The sequence below is a fragment of the Solea solea genome, chromosome 3 (genome assembly GCF_958295425.1).
Source record: "Solea solea chromosome 3, fSolSol10.1, whole genome shotgun sequence".
NCBI lineage: Eukaryota > Metazoa > Chordata > Actinopteri > Pleuronectiformes > Soleidae > Solea > Solea solea.
Window position 1 is genome coordinate 20,963,190 of NC_081136.1, and position 17,274 is coordinate 20,980,463.

Consider the following 17,274-nt stretch of genomic DNA (forward strand, 5'->3'; position numbering starts at 1 on the left):
ATGCAAGTTAAAGGAGGGGGTGCAGAGTAGAATTATATTATTATTCAGATTTGTTTATTTGTAATTAGCTGTATGTAAGACAGTAGCCATGTGTCAGTATCTCATACAACTCACTGTTAACACCTATCAAACATACGATTTCTATTCAAGAAGATCCATTTTACCTTTGTAAACACATGGTCAAATTCACTAAGTGTTTAGAAATCAGATAACACTCACCTCTAGTATAAAAAGTGTTGAAGTTGTGAAGCTTGTGAACACATGTAGGTTTTTTTCTTACCGGAATACTACAGCAACAGTTTCCTTAGAAACAGATATGAAAATGACGTCAAGACAGATGTATGCCCTTACCGAGTTCACTTAGGCTTTGAGCAGCCTTGGTGATCTCTCTGCTGCCTCCCTGGAGCTGACCCTGGAGCCTCTTGCTCAGGTACAAGATACGAATGATCCGCCGTAGAAGGTCGCAGGCCACCTGGAGGAGTGAAATGGATCAAAGGGGATCAATGTGGCTAATGTCGTTATGGCAAGTTATTCACACTGCAAAATATGCCTCGTTTCTGGGAATTGTGCTAAAATAATGATAACAAAAGTATGAGTGAATGGGTGTGAATGTGTGAACGGCAAAACTGTATCAAGACTAGAAAAGTATGTAATATACTATAATTGCAATGCCTTGACTTTAGTGAGGTAAGTACACAAAGTCCCAGCCATAACCACAAAATAAGACATAAAAAAAAACAACAATGGTACATAATTGGCATAATAATTCTTATATTATTAATTATACCGAAAATAATTTTCCGGTAGGGACTTTTTTTTCGACAAAACGACCGAAAATCCACATGGGCTCACCTCGACAAAAAAAAAATCGGGGAAAAAAAGTCGAAATGTCGGGGGGGCGGGGCTTGTGGAATTTTCATGTGTATTTGTGAATTGCATTTTGTCTTTCAAGTTATTACATTGCCTATTCAAATAAACATCATAAAGTGCGCTATACAAACCCAGTCAAGATCCTGCACACTGGTGGACACTTAACTACCTCTGCATCCCTGCTACATCCGTGCCAGCGGAGAGAGTTTTCTCTTCCGCGGGATGAATAGTGAACAGACTCCGCACTCGCCTTCTTCCCAAACATGTGGACATGCTTGTGTTCTTGAACAAAAACTAGGCCGAAATGGCCAATAATCTGCAGAGCGGGTGGATTGCGTGCGGGCGGGTTGCGGTGGAAATAAATAAATAAATAAATAAATAAATAAATAAATAAATAATACGTAGGTTAACATATTGACTAGATCTGAAATGAGGCAGAAATAAATTCACCTAGAGGATCTACGCAGCTGCTGTGTTCCATAACAGCATATTATGTTTATCAGACTGCTACTACAATGAATGATGATCGGGTGGCTGGCGAGTGTGGGTATTATTTGTTGAAAAAAACATTGCTGCGGGTGTATTATTGATATTTAGCAGCGGGTGCGGATGACATTACAGCTCACCCACACATCTCTATCACCTATTTTACTCTTCATTTTATTTGTGATTAGCTCAGCGTGATTGATCTTTTTGTTTCGTTTAGTTGTTGGTCACTGCTTTGATGTGAATATTGGACATTACATCCATGTTTTTGAGCCTAAAATTAAGTAGTAGCCTACAGTGTAGAATATTTTCCACCCTCCTCCCTGCTGAGAAGTTCCCATCTCTAGTTTCCGGCCAAGTGTTTCCTGATTTTCCGTTTCGGTCAACACTTTTCATTTCGGTGCATCCCGCGTGATATTGTTCTTGCCAATAAAGATGTTTCTTGTTGATGTTATCCCAGCTGCTTCCAAAGTACATATATATACACACACACACAAATATATATATATATATATATATATATATATATATATATATATATATACACACATGTTTGATGTAATGCAGTTCTGTAATGTTCTGCGTCTGTGGTAAGTTGCTCCTATTTCAGTTACTTGCCCTTACTTCATGAGTCACCATAATGGTCCTTCAATAAGCCTAAGAAAGCCCAATTTCTACCTCAAATTTACCTCAAAAAAAGCTCTGCATCCACCCCTGCTCAGTCACTCGGCTCCCTCACCATACTACCTTGCTAAATTTTCCTATAAAAAACCCTGTATAGTATAGTGTTGTTGTGATTGAGCCTCTGTTTTGGCAACACCAAAGCTGAGTAATTGTTCTTCTTTTATAATCAATAATAAAACCCTTACATTCACTTCATGTCTCCCATTGTTAACACCTGCAGGACACAGTCCATCATTGAAGCTCATCACAAATTTCAAAACCCAGGAGGGAAATTCCCCCAGTGACTAGTCAGAGCTGAGTCGCAACCAGCTCACGCAGCCTGAGAGTGATATCACACACATGGAAAATCAGAGTGACACTGAGCCATTAGCCCAGGAGAGAGACCTCACTGACCTTTTGGCAACTGCCGTTTCATTAAATCATGATTTACCTCAGCTGCTCATGCAGTAGTGCTGCAGCCTGGTGCCTTCACTGCATGTTTGGTGCTCTGCACAAAAATTGTGCCTATTATGGGCAAATGCTCATTCTCCCTCCTACACAGTATTGATTTCTCTATGGGTTTGGGAAAGCTTCATAGCAAATGCAAAATAAAATGTTCTTTGGTAAAAACTACCAAGCAAAGAACAATTTTGCCTCTGTGTAAAATAAGGCACTGAGTGATTAGCAACACAGCAACAGAAGTGTTAAAGCTGCTGTCAGTGATGTATTGTCATCTATTGCTGCTGTTAGCACTGTCCCCACTCCTCTTTACATTACCTTAAGAACATGTTTGGTTTGTATTTTTCAGAAATCTGTCAGAGTATAGTTATTTAACACAGATAACACTTCAACAGCAGCCTTAATATCATACAATTATTGTGAAATGTAGTGTGGAGACTCACCTGTAGCCTGGCAAGCTGTGTAATCCTAGCCATGATCTTGTTGTACGGGTCAATGATCTTAGCCCTTATCCTGGGGAGATGTAAACATTTTCATTAAGAACTAACACAGTTAGAAAAGCAGACATTTTATGTTGAAGAAGCAAAATCTGGAGCTTCTTCTCCCAACCTGAACTTTTAGCAACATCTGACCTCATCCACTAACCATCCTTAAAAAAGAAATGTCTTCTTAAAAGCCCATGTAGGCAGTTTTTACAAGGGATGACATGAAACCACTTTTTCTTGTCCGATACTACTACTGATATCACTAACTGGAATATCTGCCTATACCGATATTTCAGACCTTTCAAACTATCCAGGCAAACCAGACCTACATCAAGATGTACCGTTTGCTCATACTGTTTGACACAGTACCGTAGTCCTGTGTCAAACAGCATGAGGCGAATACACGTACTGCTACACCCCAAGTGCACAACATATCAGATTTTTTGATTGTATCGGATATTGGTCCGATAGTAAAGCGGATAGTAAATCTGACCAATACTGAGTATCATTTAAACTCATCCCTAGTTTTCACGCAGATTCTTCCGAAAATGTTTTCTTATTATGTGCAAACAGAATCTAAACACTGAAACGTTGTGAAAATGTCATGTAGACATGTGTATTCTGACCAAAATAATTCTTATTCATGATAATATTGTGATAATTATGTAAACCTTAAGTAAGCAAGATGCAGATTTCCTGCATCAAACGCATCACAAAATAACACATTACCATGTGCCATGTTGTAAAATCACACATTTTCTCTATGAACTTCGGTGTGGGAGACTAAGCAGTCTACAAAGTGACATAAACTTAAATTTTCTGAGGGAAAGGGTTGTCTAATATGACATGTTTTCAGTGAGGGCAAGTGTCTATGTTTCAGGTTGGTTTCTCTCATCGGCAGAGAGCAGGGAGTGTGTATGACTAAGTCAGTACAAGGCAATAGTACCTTATACAACCACAATTCAAAAAGCCTGAACTATCTCTTTAAATCACATGCACAATTATGGAATCTGACACCATTTTTATTAAAGGCCAGTAATCGTCACACAAGAGAATGTGAAGCCACAGACATCTCTAAAAAATGTGTATCTGCGTAAAATATGGTTTTATTGTTTTCCTGGGCTCTGCAAAGCGGAAAGGCACTTCCGTTTGCTGATGACGTCATCAGGAAACCTCACCACCGTAGCTCCTCCTGGTGCGGGCACTAGTCTGGGCACATCCGGTTGCGTACATTCAACCGCAGAAGAAGAAGAACTACTCTCGTTGTAGCTGCTGAGATGCAGAGCATCCATCGTGCCAGAGGGGGAGCTGAATATTTGAGAGCTTACGTGCTAATTAGGTCACTTCCAGGTACATCACAACACAGTCCACGTTCTGGGGGTGGGATTTTGGTCTGAAACAGCGCGGCTGACGAGAGCGTCAGTGAGGAGATATTTCGATCGGCTTGTTTGCAGTGGCTAGGAGGTTTTTGACCATAAAAACAAGTTAATAGTAGACCTCCATAACTAACATATATGTGCGATACGAACATTCAATGTCAGCTTTAATGGATTAATCGAGAAAATAATCGACAGATTAATCGATTATGAAAATAATCATTAGTTGCAGCTTTAGTTATATGATAATATTAATAACCTTTGCTCAACTCAAGCCATGATAAAATACATTTACCTGTCGACTGCTGCCTGCAGAGCACTGATCCTTGTCTGCATCATTTGAAGGACCCCTGAAAAAAAGAGCAACACAATATTTTTAAGTCTGACTTTAACAGCTACTGTAAGGACACTTCATCTAAGGACAGCTGGCTCGCTCTTGTGGTAAAACCCAAGAACTGCAACAGTTGCAGTGTATAAAATCCCTGTTCCTGCATGTAATTCTGTAAACATTGATCAAATTATGAGAAGTTGGAGTTTATGACCGCTGAAAGATATGTCACATGACATTCATATACTGAAATGATAATTGTTCCGTATTTTATAGCACTTGTTCTCAGCCATAGTTTATATTAAAAGAACTGGCAAATTTGGTCACACATGTGCGAGTAGATGTACTTGCATTGTCTCAAATGTTGGTCTGGAAATCTTTTCAATGACATTTTCTTTTCTTACAGTTATTGTGATGTATCACTATATGATTGTTTTGCAATACATTGACTATCACAGAATCATTGTATCATGATATTATTGGTATACATTGCGTGTCGTACTGTATCCTATCGTATCATGAGGTACCCTGTGATTCCCACCCCTACCTGAAGGTGTGTGCATTTTTTGAACTGCGACTTTAAACAGGGAGGGAGATGATGTTGATACTGTGCCATGTCTGGGTTTAACAAACTAATGCTATCTGCTGAACTTGCAAACCAAGATGCTAGTAGAAGAAAAATACCATGAATATTATTCTTTGCTTTTGCAGCCTCTATCATTTGACATAGGCTATACGCACTGTGCATGGAGAAAAGGCGCAGACAAACTCAGCGGATTGTGTGTGTGTGTGTGTGTAAGAGAGAGAGAGCTGCAGTGAGATGAATGAACAGAATTTTTAAATCGTTTTGGGGGGAAAAGACAGAATGCTTTTGTGACAGTCAGTGCTGATTCTGCTGCCATGCATTAATAAATCTATGTGAAACTCTGGGCACCAGTGTTACCATCGAAAAAAAATGTTGTCGCACTCCAAAGATTTTTGGTCACACTCTAGAGCATGAATTATTGCTTTTATTAACCAAACTAGAAATGAGTGCAATTGATCTGCTGAAGACATTGAAACAAACTGAATTCAATGGCTGCCAGGAAGGGAAAAAAAAATCAAGTAACAAAATTTGAATTTCTTTACCTTCAAGAGACTCGATCCCAGTCGCTTGAGATAGCAAGTCTTCATGTCTAGCCACAACCTGCAAGAAAGAATAAATAAGATGGAGATGGCTGCTGTTATTATGTATGATGATGTTTTAAATCATGGGATCTCCAACCATTCAGCTACATGCTCAGTTTTAAACTACAACACAAAAAGCTGTGAAACCATTTGACATTTTAACATTTAACTCCAAAAAGAATGTGGTTGTAATATTAGGTTGTGAACCTGGCTGTGAAGCTCTTTATCCAGTTGACTGATGCCCTGTGCCAGCTTGGCCAGCTGCTCTGCGATAACAGCATGGTGTATCGCCTGAGCAGTGTAGGTCTTTACATCAAAGTCATCTGCCAGGAAATCAGCATAGCATGCTGAAAACAAAGAAGCAAAACATTAACAAACCATTTAATACATTCACTCCTAAAGTAACTGAAAAACTGAAGTAACACTGAAAATGTGACTTTTCTTGACGATATCGCAATTGTAGTTTAATTTGCAATACAATTTTAAGCTGCAGTTCAACATTCACTGTGAAATTTAGTTTATTATAGTGAATTTGTTTCAAGGACAAAATACATCAATCTTATGATGAACAGATGATATGCCTTACTAAATGTTACTAATTTAGACAGAGAATAGATTATAGATCATTCAAAAATCTTCTGGATAAAAAATATATATATAATTTTTGTGCATACATCACAAATTTGATTAATATGTATAAATGAGTACCAATCACAGTGTTTCTCATTAATTATGTAGTAATGATGACCCACAATAGTCTAGTTATAGTCCACAGCATTTTAACTTGTCGGTAAAGACAGATGACAAAGAAGTTTGTTCTTACTCTATAAACTCTATAACAAAATCTCAGGAATATGATTTATTTCACTGACATGTATACATATACATTTTATTTTTTGATTTTTTTTGAGTTAACTAAACAGTTATCTACTTTGAACTAAATCATAAATGATTCTGAAGCATGATTAGAATATTAGAATTCTTAGAAATTATAATTTGGGACTTTAATGGACAAAAGTTTTTGAGGGGTCAGGGCCCCCTCACATGGGATTATGTTAATTTTACTACAGAAAATACAAAATTACCTCTACAGTTGGGCACATGAAAAAACATAGATATATCGGTATCACCCAAGCACTTCTGATGCATCAACATATCGGATAAAGCAAATAGTCCAATACCGTAAATCCAGTATGATCGGAATACCCTAAATATGACATTGATGCTTCACTTTGCACAGGCAACGTGTTGAAAAGAGACATTTCCGCGTCTCAGAGCTGCAAATGCCTGCTACACAGGCATTGTGGAGCATTATTTATTTGAAATGGCTAGTTATCCGTGGTTTTTAAGCATCGTCATATACACGTGCACATTGACATGTGATGTGTATATATTGCAGCTTATGATATTAGTTAACGGTAATGTTTAAAACTGCTATTTAGACTTGAAAACGATTATGTATTTGTGGAGCCTTCTCTGTTTTCTCAAGACGCGTCTCTGTCAGAGTAGTTTCAAACACTGTCCTCTGCACCTTCATTTTCTTACTGTCAGTATCCGTGCAATTTTAAAGCTGAAACCAGTGATATCAACATTTTTATAAGGTAGAACCACTGTCCACGAATACGTTTTCAGGTGATGCTATTTGAATACTACAAGGCATATAACTAACCTAACTTGCTAGCTAGCTTGCTCGATAAGTGTTTGGGTATTCTGCGGAGCGAATGTGGAAAAACTTGACAATACTGGGAATAATGTGTCAAAAGATTGTCTCCGAAGTGCAGCACAGACACCGTCGCTGTAGTTCATAACCCTGTTTTACCATCTTTCAGAAGTGAATTCGTGGAAGCTTCTCTGCCATCCTCCATGTTGACAGTTCCGCATGTGACGTTGTTTTAGGGGGACGTGTCCGTTCGCGTCACGTTGGTTGGTATGGTCTTAAAGGGACACAGACACATATATATAAAGAGTAGATGTCTCGTCCGCGCTGCTGGCCAATGGAGTCGAACGTCCGTACTGGCGGCTATCTTGCCACGTTCAGCTCGCTCACCCATAACATGTGTTGTAGTGGTACATGGACTTTTTAAATAACCATAACTTGCTCAATTTTCTACCGATTTTCAAACGGTTTGATTTGTTGTAAACGTCAGAGATGTAGTTACACTGCATATTTATGAATAATTATAACCATGGGCTTCAGGCTTCAACATTAAACAGAACAGAAAGGTGCAATGAATACATACATTCACAAGGCATTATGTTAAATCAATATATGGGCTACTAAAACTCAGGATACAGAATGGCATGAGATATATGTATACTTTTATAGTAGAAATATTACCAATATAATATAATAATGTATTTAATAATTATTACTTGTTTAAACTAAACATGTAATAATTGAAATTATTGGATTATATTAGTAATATTCCTAGTATTATAAAAGTATACATATATCTTATGCCATTCTGTATCCTGAGTTTTAGTAGCCCATATATTGATTTAACATAAATACCTTGTGTGTGGGGCCACACGGTGGTGTAGTGGTTAGCACTCACTCTTGGAACAAGGGCCTTTCTGCATGGAGTTTGCATGTTCTCACCCGTGTGTGCGTGGGTTCTCTCCAGGTTCTCCGGCTTCCTCCCACAGTCCAAAAACATGCAATGTGGGGATTAGGTGAATTGGACACTCCAAATTGACCATAGGAGTGAGTGTGAGAGTGAATGGTTGTTTGTCTCTATCTGTGTGTGGCCCTGCGATGGACTGGCGAACTGTCCAGGGTGTACCCCGCCTATCGCCCGATGTAGCTGAGATTGGCACAGCACCCCCCGCGACCCTCTGGTGGAGGATAAAGCGGTAGATGATGACTGACTGACCTTGTGTGTGGGGCCACACGGTGGTGTAGTGGTTAGCACTCACTCTTGGAACAAGGGCCTTTCTGCATGGAGTTTGCATGTTCTCACCCGTGTGTGCGTGGGTTCTCTCCAGGTTCTCCGGCTTCCTCCCACAGTCCAAAAACATAAATGTGGGGATTAGGTGAATTGGACACTCCAAATTGACCATAGGAGTGAGTGTGAGAGTGAATGGTTGTTTGTCTCTATCTGTGTGTGGCCCTGCGATGGACTGGCGAACTGTCCAGGGTGTACCCCGCCTATCGCCCGATGTAGCTGAGATTGGCACAGCACCCCCCGCGACCCTCTGGTGGAGGATAAAGCGGTAGATGATGACTGACTGACTGACCTTGTGTGTGGGGCCAAACGGTGGTGTAGTGGTTAGCACTCACTCTTGGAACAAGGGCCTTTCTGCATGGAGTTTGCATGTTCTCCCCATGTGTGCGTGGGTTCTCTCCGGGTTCTCCGGCTTCCTCCCACAGTCCAAAAACATGCAATGTGGGGATTAGGTAAATTGAACACTCTAAATTGACCATAGGAGTGAGTGTGAGAGTGAATGGTTGTTTGTCTCTATCTGTGTGTGGCCCTGTGCCTATCGCCCGATGTAGCTGAGATTGGCACAGCACCCCCCGCGACCCTCTGGCGGAGGATAAAGCAGTAGATGAGGACCTTGTGTGTGGGGCCACACGGTGGTGTAGATGTTAGCACTCACTCTTGGAACAAGGGCCTTTCTGCATGGAGTTTGCATGTTCTCCCTGTGTGTGCGTGGGTTCTCTCCGGGTTCTCCGGCTTCCTCCCACAGTCCAAAAACATGCAATGTGGGGATTAGGTAAATTGATAGATGGCTGACTGACTGACTGACCTTGTGTGTGTATATTCATTGCACCTTTCTGCCCATGGTTATAATTATTCATAAATATGTAGTGTCATAATAACTACATCTCTGACGTTTATAACAAACCAAACCGAAAATTGAGCAAGTTATGGTTATTTAAAAAGTCCATGTGCCACTACAGCCCGTTATGGCAAGATGGCCACCCTGTGCGGACGTTCGACCTAATTGGCCAGCAGCCGGACAAGACATCTACCCTTTATATATCTATGAGAGCACCGCCCCCTCTGAGTTGAAGACATTTTTTCTAGTGGCCACACGCGGTACTGCAACAAAAATACTTATGGCCCAAAAAGTTTCCTATTGACCACAATAGAAAAAGAGACACCTGTACAACTGTTCACAGGACACCTCGAGACATGGACATAGGCATTTTTAGATCTTTATATTTTATATATTTAATTCATGAAGTTTCATATTTGGAAAACCTTCCTATAGACCATACATAGTCCAGAAACTGGTGTGTACGATCTGCGATCAGTTTCCTTGGCTTGCGTTTGATGTGTTTGCTCACTGGTGTGTGTGCAAATTAAACTACTAAACTCCACCCTCTTCGAACTTGCGTTACCACGTCTGTCACATTCAGTACATTTGGCAAGGACAAACTTCATGGTTGAAACACTGCCATGTGAAAGGCTTTTCTGGGATTTGAACCCAGGACCTTTCACGGCCATTGCATTCATTTTCTTTTTATCAAGTGGTCTTGCCTGAGGTAAGTTGAAGACATTTCACCTCACATCCAAGAGGCACACTCTGCTAATGTGTGTTGGAGTTCACCTTTGTTTGTCAGTGGTTGAGTGTTGACCCCTAATGGAAAAGAGCTAAGGGCAGCATTGTAGGTGACTAATAGTTGGTGTCTGAGGCCACCTTCTCTGTTGTGTGATGGTTTTCTAGGTTAAAAAAAGAAGATGATTTCATTCCTCTTTCAAACCATATGTCCCACTTGGCCAGAATGTGGACATTCTCGTCATCAAAAGAGTATCTTTAGTTCTTCAGATGCAAATGGGCAAATCTCAAAAAAAGCCTTTCACACAGCAGTGTTTCAACCATTAAGTTTGTCCTTCCCAAATGTACTGAATGACTCACACAGTCAAGACAAGCCCCTCACGACACTATCTCAACTCTAAATTACGTCCTTACTAATGCAAGTTGTGACTGTGGTTGTATTGCATATTTAAAGTGGCAAACTCTATGAACCAACTGTAACGTTTGAGAAGATCGATTGGAAGTTCCCTATCTCGTTGGACTCGCAGTGCGATTCTTGCAGAAAGGCCTTTCACACAGCACTGTTTCAACCATGAAACCAGTCCAGTCTTTGCCAAATGTAGTATGTGACAAAGCTGTTATCTCACATGCTTAAAGAGCCGTTTCATTTGCGCACGCACACCAAATGCAGGGAATCCAAGGAGCAGTGGGCACCACCTGAGTACACCAAGGGAGCAATGGGTGTGAAAGGGGGCGAGTTGTTTGTTATGGGCTATGCCAGTTGTTGACGTGTGGAGGGATTTGAACGCCCAACTGTTGTCTTATGAGGCAAATTCCGGCTGCCCCAAAAGTTATCCTGTCAGAAGTGGGATTCAAACCCACGCAGCGCCTTGGACCGCTTGGCCATCCTGACTTGGCGGGTGGTCGCGACTTGTCCAGACCGGGCTGCCCATTTGCATCTGAAGAACAAAAGATACTCTTTTGATGACGAGAATGTGGACATTCTCGTCATGTGGACATTCTCTCACTTGGCCAGAATGTGGACATTCTCGTCATGTGGACCAAACCATATGGTTTGAAAGAGAATGTGTGAGGTGTCTCTCAGGTGACCCCATGGCTTTGCAATGGCAGTGAAAGGTCCTGGGTTCAAATCTCAAAAAAAGCCTTTCACACGGCAGTATTTCAACCATTAAGTTTGTCCTTCCCAAATGTACTGAATGACTCACACAGTCAAGACAAGCCCCTCACGACACTATCTCAACTCTAAATTCCGTCCTTACTAATGCAAGTTGTGACTGTGGTTGTATTGCATATTTAAAGTGGCAAACTCTATGAACCATGATCAAAAGTGAAGACGTCAGAGAAATAGTGAGATTTGAAGAACTTGACTCACCTTTATAAAAAGAAAAGGAATCCAAAAATGTGGTCCATTTCTTATCGCAATCTTAGGTCTTAGCAGACACGCTTCCCTGGAGAAATGTGTACATTTTGTTGGTCTTGAGGTATAATTCTCACTTTGGCTGAAAGAGGTCCCACATTCAAAATCCCACACAAAACATTCACTGGACTATAGCAAGCATAAATCCTCATCAATGTAAGTCCTTTGTGACTGAGGTGGAATTGCGGGTTTGCAGATGTAGACTCAAAAGCTCTGTGACCCATTCTTGACGAGTATTTCTCACATAAAATCTGTAACAGGACACCTACATAGAATGTTTTCTCTTTCAGCGGCTCGTTGGTCTAGGGGTATGATTCTCGCTTCGGGTGCGAGAGGTCCCGGGTTCAAATCCCGGACGAGCCCTCTGCAGGTGTAGTCCAACTGTAACGTTTGAGAAGATTGATTGGAAGTTCCCTATCTCTTTGGACTCGCAGTGCGATTGCAGAAAGGCCTTTCACACAGCACTGTTTCAACCATGAAACCAGTCCAGTCTTTGCCAAATGTAGTTAATGTAACAAGGCTGTTATCTCACATGCTTAAAGAGCCGTTTCATTTGCGCATGCACACCAAATGCAGTGAATCCAAGGAGCAGTGGGCACCACCTGAGTACACCAAGGGAGCAATGGGTGTGAAAGGGGGCGAGTTGTTTGCTATGGGCTATGCCAGTTGTTGACGTGTGGGGGGATTTGAACGCCCAACTGTTGTCTTATGAGGCAAATTCCGGCTGCCCCAAAAGTTATCCTATCAGAAGTGGGATTCGAACCCGCGCAGCGCCTTGGACCGCTCGGCCATCCTGACTTGGCGGGTGGTCGCGACTTGTCCAGACCGGGCTGCCCATTTGCATCTGAAGAACAAAAGATACTCTTTTGATGACGAGAATGTCCACATTCTGGCCAAGGGGGACATATGGTTTGAAAGAGGAATGAAATCATCTTCTTTCTTTAACCAAACAGAGAAGGTGGCCTAAGACACCAACTATTAGTCACCTACAATGCTGCCCTTAGCTCTTTTCCATTAGGGGTCAACACTCAACCACTGACAAACAAAGGTGAACACCAACACACATTAGCAGAGTGTGCTTCATTCCATTCTTCATCAATTTGGCAAGTGTAAGTACTAGGTATTGTTCAAAGTCAGGTTCCACCGAGATTTGAACTCGGATTGCTGGATTCAGAGCCCAGAGTGCTAACCATTACACCATGGAACCACTGGGAGCACACCTGTGCAGTTGAAATGTTTTTAAAGTGTATACAGTCAGGAAGGCCCTGCATTCAGGTGACAGTCTTTCCCTGGAGTGGTGGGTTAGAACCCTACGTCTCTCAGTAAAACCTAAATCTGGATTGTGGTCTGGGCTGTAGCACAAAACATCATACCACTCTGGTCAGAAGCTGGATATTTTTTACACCTATTCTGTGAGGTGTCTCTCAGGTGACCCCAACAACGGTCATTCTCAACTTGACTCAGGTGAAACTAACTACCCGGAAGTGGGTCAGAGTGTGAACCACCTGCGCTGTTCAATGTAACGTTCTCTTTACATGTATCCAGCCTACAGAGGCTAAATACCTGGATTTTTTCTTTTTTATCCACAAGACAGTCAGAAGTGAAGAAGCCTCGTGGATGAGTGTTAAAACATCTTCAACCTAACTCCAGCAAGTCTAGTTGTCTACAACAAACTCCTGACAATGACCTGAGTTGTCTACAGCAAACTCCTGACAATGACCTGGATGACCAAGAACCTTCACAGACAGAATATAACACATAGTCCAACAGTGTCTTTTCCCAATTTCCCTTTTCTTTTTAACTTCATCTGGTGATATTGTAATAGTTCTCACATAAAATCAGTTACACGACACCTACATAGAATATAGCACAACAGTCGTGGCTCGTTGGTCTAGGGGTATGATTCTCGCTTAGGGTGCGAGAGGTCCCGGGTTCAAATCCCGGACGAGCCCTGTACAGCCCGGTTCTCCTGTGAGGAAGCTCACCTGCAACGTTGGTTTCGTTGGCTTTGCAATGGCAGTGAAAAGTCCTGGGTTCAAATCTCAAAAAAAGCTTCCCACATGTACTGAATGACTCACACAGTCAAGACAAGCCCCTCACGACACTATCTCAACTCTAAATTCCGTCCTTACTAATGCAAGTTGTGACTGTGGTTGTATTGCATTTTAAAGTGGCAAACTCTATGAACCATGATCAAAAGTGAAGACGTCAGAGAAATAGTGAGATTTGAAGAACTTGACTCACCTTTATAAAAAGAAAAGGAATCCAAAAATGTGGTCCACTTCTTATCGCAATCTTAGGTCTTAGCAGACACGCTTCCCTGGAGAAATGTGTACATTTTGTTGGTCTTGAGGTATAATTCTCACTTTGGCTGAAAGAGGTCCCACATTCAAAATCCCACACAAAACATTCACTGGACTATAGCAAGCATAAATCCTCATCAATGTAAGTCCTTTGTGACTGAGGTGGAATTGCGGGTTTGCAGATGTAGACTCAAAAGCTCTGTGACCCATTCTTGATGAGTATTTCTCACATAAAATCTGTAACAGGACACCTACATAGAATGTTTTCTCTTTCAGAGGCTCGTTGGTCTAGGTCTAGGGGTCTAGGGGTATGATTCTCGCTTTGGGTGCGAGAGGTCCCGGGTTCAAATCCCGGACGAGCCCTCTGCAGGTGTGGTCCAACTGTAACGTTTGAGAAGTTCGTTTGGAAGTTCCCTATTTCGTTAGACTTGCGGTGCGATTCTTGCAGAAAGGCCTTTCACACACAGTCTTTCCACCAGTCCAGTCTTTGCCAAATGTAGTTAATGTGACAACGCTGTTATCTCACACGCTTAAAGAGCCGTTTCATTTGCGCACGCACACCAAATGCAGGGAATCCAAGGAGCAGTGGGCACCACCTGAGTACAACAAGGGAGCAATGGGTGCGATAGGGGGCGAGTTGTTTGCTATGGGCTATGCCAGTTGTTGACGTGTGGAGGGATTTGAACGCCCAAGTGTTGTCTTATGAGGCAAATTCCGGCTGCCCCAAAAGATATCCTGTCAGAAGTGGGATTCGAACCCACGCCTCCATGGGAGACTGCGACCTGAACGCAGCGCCTTGGACCGCTCGGCCATCCTGACTTGGCGGGTGGTCACGACTTGTCCAGACCGGGCTGCCCATTTGCATCTGAAGAACAAAAGATACTCTTTTGATGACGAGAATGTCCACATTCTGGCCAAGGGGGACATATGGTTTGAAAGAGGAATGAAATCATCTTCTTTCTTTAACCTAGAAAACCATCACACAACAGAGAAGGTGGCCTAAGACACCAACTATTAGTCACCTACAATGCTGCCCTTAGCTCTTTTCCATTAGGGGTCAACACTCAACCACTGACAAACAAAGGTGAACTCCAACACACATCAGCAGAGTGTGCCTCATTCCATTCTTCATCAATTTGGCAAGTGTAAGTACTAGGTATTGTTCAAAGTCAGGTTCCACCGAGATTTGAACTCGGATTGCTGGATTCAGAGCCCAGAGTGCTAACCATTACACCATGGAACCACTGGGAGCACACCTGTGCAGTTGAAATGTTTTTAAAGTGTATACAGTCAGGAAGGCCCTGCATTCGGGTGACAGTCTTTCCCTGGAGTGGTGGGTTAGAACCCTACGTCTCTCAGTAAAACCTAAATCTGGATTGTGGTCTGGGCTGTAGCACAAAACATCATACCACTCTGGTCAGAAGCTGGATATTTTTTACACCTATTCTGTGAGGTGTCTCTCAGGTGACCCCAACGACGGTCATTCTCAACTTGACTCAGGTGAAACTAACTACCCGGAAGTGGGTCAGAGTGTGAACCACCTGCGCTGTTCAATGTAACGTTCTCTTTACATGTATCCAGCCTACAGAGGCTAAATACCTGGATTTTTTCTTTTTTATCCACAAGACAGTCAGAAGTGAAGAAGCCTCGTGGATGAGTGTTAAAACATCTTCAACCTAACTCCAGCAAGTCTAGTTGTCTACAACAAACTCCTGACAATGACCTGAGTTGTCTACAGCAAACTCCTGACAATGACCTGGATGACCAAGAACCTTCACAGACAGAACATAACACATAGTCCAACAGTGTCTTTTCCCAATTTCCCTTTTCTTTTTAACTTCATCTGGTGATATTGTAATAGTTCTCACATAAAATCAGTTACACGACACCTACATAGAATATAGCACAACAGTCGTGGCTCGTTGGTCTAGGGGTATGATTCTCGCTTAGGGTGCGAGAGGTCCCGGGTTCAAATCCCGGACGAGCCCTGTACAGCCCGGTTCTCCTGTGAGGAAGCTCACCTGCAACGTTGGTTTCGTTGGCTTTGCAATGGCAGTGAAAAGTCCTGGGTTCAAATCTCAAAAAAAGCTTCCCACATGTACTGAATGACTCACACAGTCAAGACAAGCCCCTCACGACACTATCTCAACTCTAAATTCCGTCCTTACTAATGCAAGTTGTGACTGTGGTTGTATTGCATTTTAAAGTGGCAAACTCTATGAACCATGATCAAAAGTGAAGACGTCAGAGAAATAGTGAGATTTGAAGAACTTGACTCACCTTTATAAAAAGAAAAGGAATCCAAAAATGTGGTCCACTTCTTATCGCAATCTTAGGTCTTAGCAGACACGCTTCCCTGGAGAAATGTGTACATTTTGTTGGTCTTGAGGTATAATTCTCACTTTGGCTGAAAGAGGTCCCACATTCAAAATCCCACACAAAACATTCACTGGACTATAGCAAGCATAAATCCTCATCAATGTAAGTCCTTTGTGACTGAGGTGGAATTGCGGGTTTGCAGATGTAGACTCAAAAGCTCTGTGACCCATTCTTGATGAGTATTTCTCACATAAAATCTGTAACAGGACACCTACATAGAATGTTTTCTCTTTCAGAGGCTCGTTGGTCTAGGTCTAGGGGTCTAGGGGTATGATTCTCGCTTTGGGTGCGAGAGGTCCCGGGTTCAAATCCCGGACGAGCCCTCTGCAGGTGTGGTCCAACTGTAACGTTTGAGAAGTTCGTTTGGAAGTTCCCTATTTCGTTAGACTTGCGGTGCGATTCTTGCAGAAAGGCCTTTCACACACAGTCTTTCCACCAGTCCAGTCTTTGCCAAATGTAGTTAATGTGACAACGCTGTTATCTCACACGCTTAAAGAGCCGTTTCATTTGCGCACGCACACCAAATGCAGGGAATCCAAGGAGCAGTGGGCACCACCTGAGTACAACAAGGGAGCAATGGGTGCGATAGGGGGCGAGTTGTTTGCTATGGGCTATGCCAGTTGTTGACGTGTGGAGGGATTTGAACGCCCAAGTGTTGTCTTATGAGGCAAATTCCGGCTGCCCCAAAAGATATCCTGTCAGAAGTGGGATTCGAACCCACGCCTCCATGGGAGACTGCGACCTGAACGCAGCGCCTTGGACCGCTCGGCCATCCTGACTTGGCGGGTGGTCACGACTTGTCCAGACCGGGCTGCCCATTTGCATCTGAAGAACA

The 17,274-nt window shown here is 42.3% G+C and overlaps 1 protein-coding gene and 9 non-coding genes across 10 annotated transcripts in view; 5 read left to right on the forward strand and 5 right to left on the reverse strand.

Moving 5' to 3' along the window:
- cog5 (component of oligomeric golgi complex 5) overlaps nt 1–7,744 on the reverse strand; it is a 67,152-nt gene extending 59,408 nt beyond the window's left edge. The window contains exons 1-6 of the mRNA XM_058624176.1: nt 7,654–7,744; nt 6,042–6,181; nt 5,796–5,853; nt 4,635–4,689; nt 2,922–2,991; nt 352–472 (exon numbers count right to left, since the gene is read on the reverse strand). Of these exons, the coding sequence (XP_058480159.1) occupies nt 352–472; nt 2,922–2,991; nt 4,635–4,689; nt 5,796–5,853; nt 6,042–6,181; nt 7,654–7,699 (490 nt within the window). The 5' untranslated portion in view covers nt 7,700–7,744. The remainder of the gene's footprint in view (nt 1–351; nt 473–2,921; nt 2,992–4,634; nt 4,690–5,795; nt 5,854–6,041; nt 6,182–7,653) is intronic.
- A 4,304-nt stretch (nt 7,745–12,048) lies between these two features.
- trnap-cgg (transfer RNA proline (anticodon CGG)) lies at nt 12,049–12,120 on the forward strand. Its single transcript has one exon. It is a non-coding gene; the product is annotated as a tRNA-Pro (tRNA).
- Nucleotides 12,121–12,892: 772 nt separating this feature from the next.
- Nucleotides 12,893–12,964, reverse strand: trnaq-cug (transfer RNA glutamine (anticodon CUG)). Its single transcript has one exon. It is a non-coding gene; the product is annotated as a tRNA-Gln (tRNA).
- A 673-nt stretch (nt 12,965–13,637) lies between these two features.
- trnap-agg (transfer RNA proline (anticodon AGG)) lies at nt 13,638–13,709 on the forward strand. Its single transcript has one exon. It is a non-coding gene; the product is annotated as a tRNA-Pro (tRNA).
- Nucleotides 13,710–14,337: 628 nt separating this feature from the next.
- On the forward strand, nt 14,338–14,423 carry trnap-ugg (transfer RNA proline (anticodon UGG)). The gene has a single exon. It is a non-coding gene; the product is annotated as a tRNA-Pro (tRNA).
- A 373-nt stretch (nt 14,424–14,796) lies between these two features.
- Nucleotides 14,797–14,879, reverse strand: trnal-cag (transfer RNA leucine (anticodon CAG)). Its single transcript has one exon. It is a non-coding gene; the product is annotated as a tRNA-Leu (tRNA).
- A 352-nt stretch (nt 14,880–15,231) lies between these two features.
- trnaq-cug (transfer RNA glutamine (anticodon CUG)) lies at nt 15,232–15,303 on the reverse strand. Its single transcript has one exon. It is a non-coding gene; the product is annotated as a tRNA-Gln (tRNA).
- A 673-nt stretch (nt 15,304–15,976) lies between these two features.
- Nucleotides 15,977–16,048, forward strand: trnap-agg (transfer RNA proline (anticodon AGG)). The gene has a single exon. It is a non-coding gene; the product is annotated as a tRNA-Pro (tRNA).
- Nucleotides 16,049–16,676: 628 nt separating this feature from the next.
- Nucleotides 16,677–16,762, forward strand: trnap-ugg (transfer RNA proline (anticodon UGG)). The gene has a single exon. It is a non-coding gene; the product is annotated as a tRNA-Pro (tRNA).
- A 373-nt stretch (nt 16,763–17,135) lies between these two features.
- Nucleotides 17,136–17,218, reverse strand: trnal-cag (transfer RNA leucine (anticodon CAG)). The gene has a single exon. It is a non-coding gene; the product is annotated as a tRNA-Leu (tRNA).
- Nucleotides 17,219–17,274: the final 56 nt, after the last annotated feature.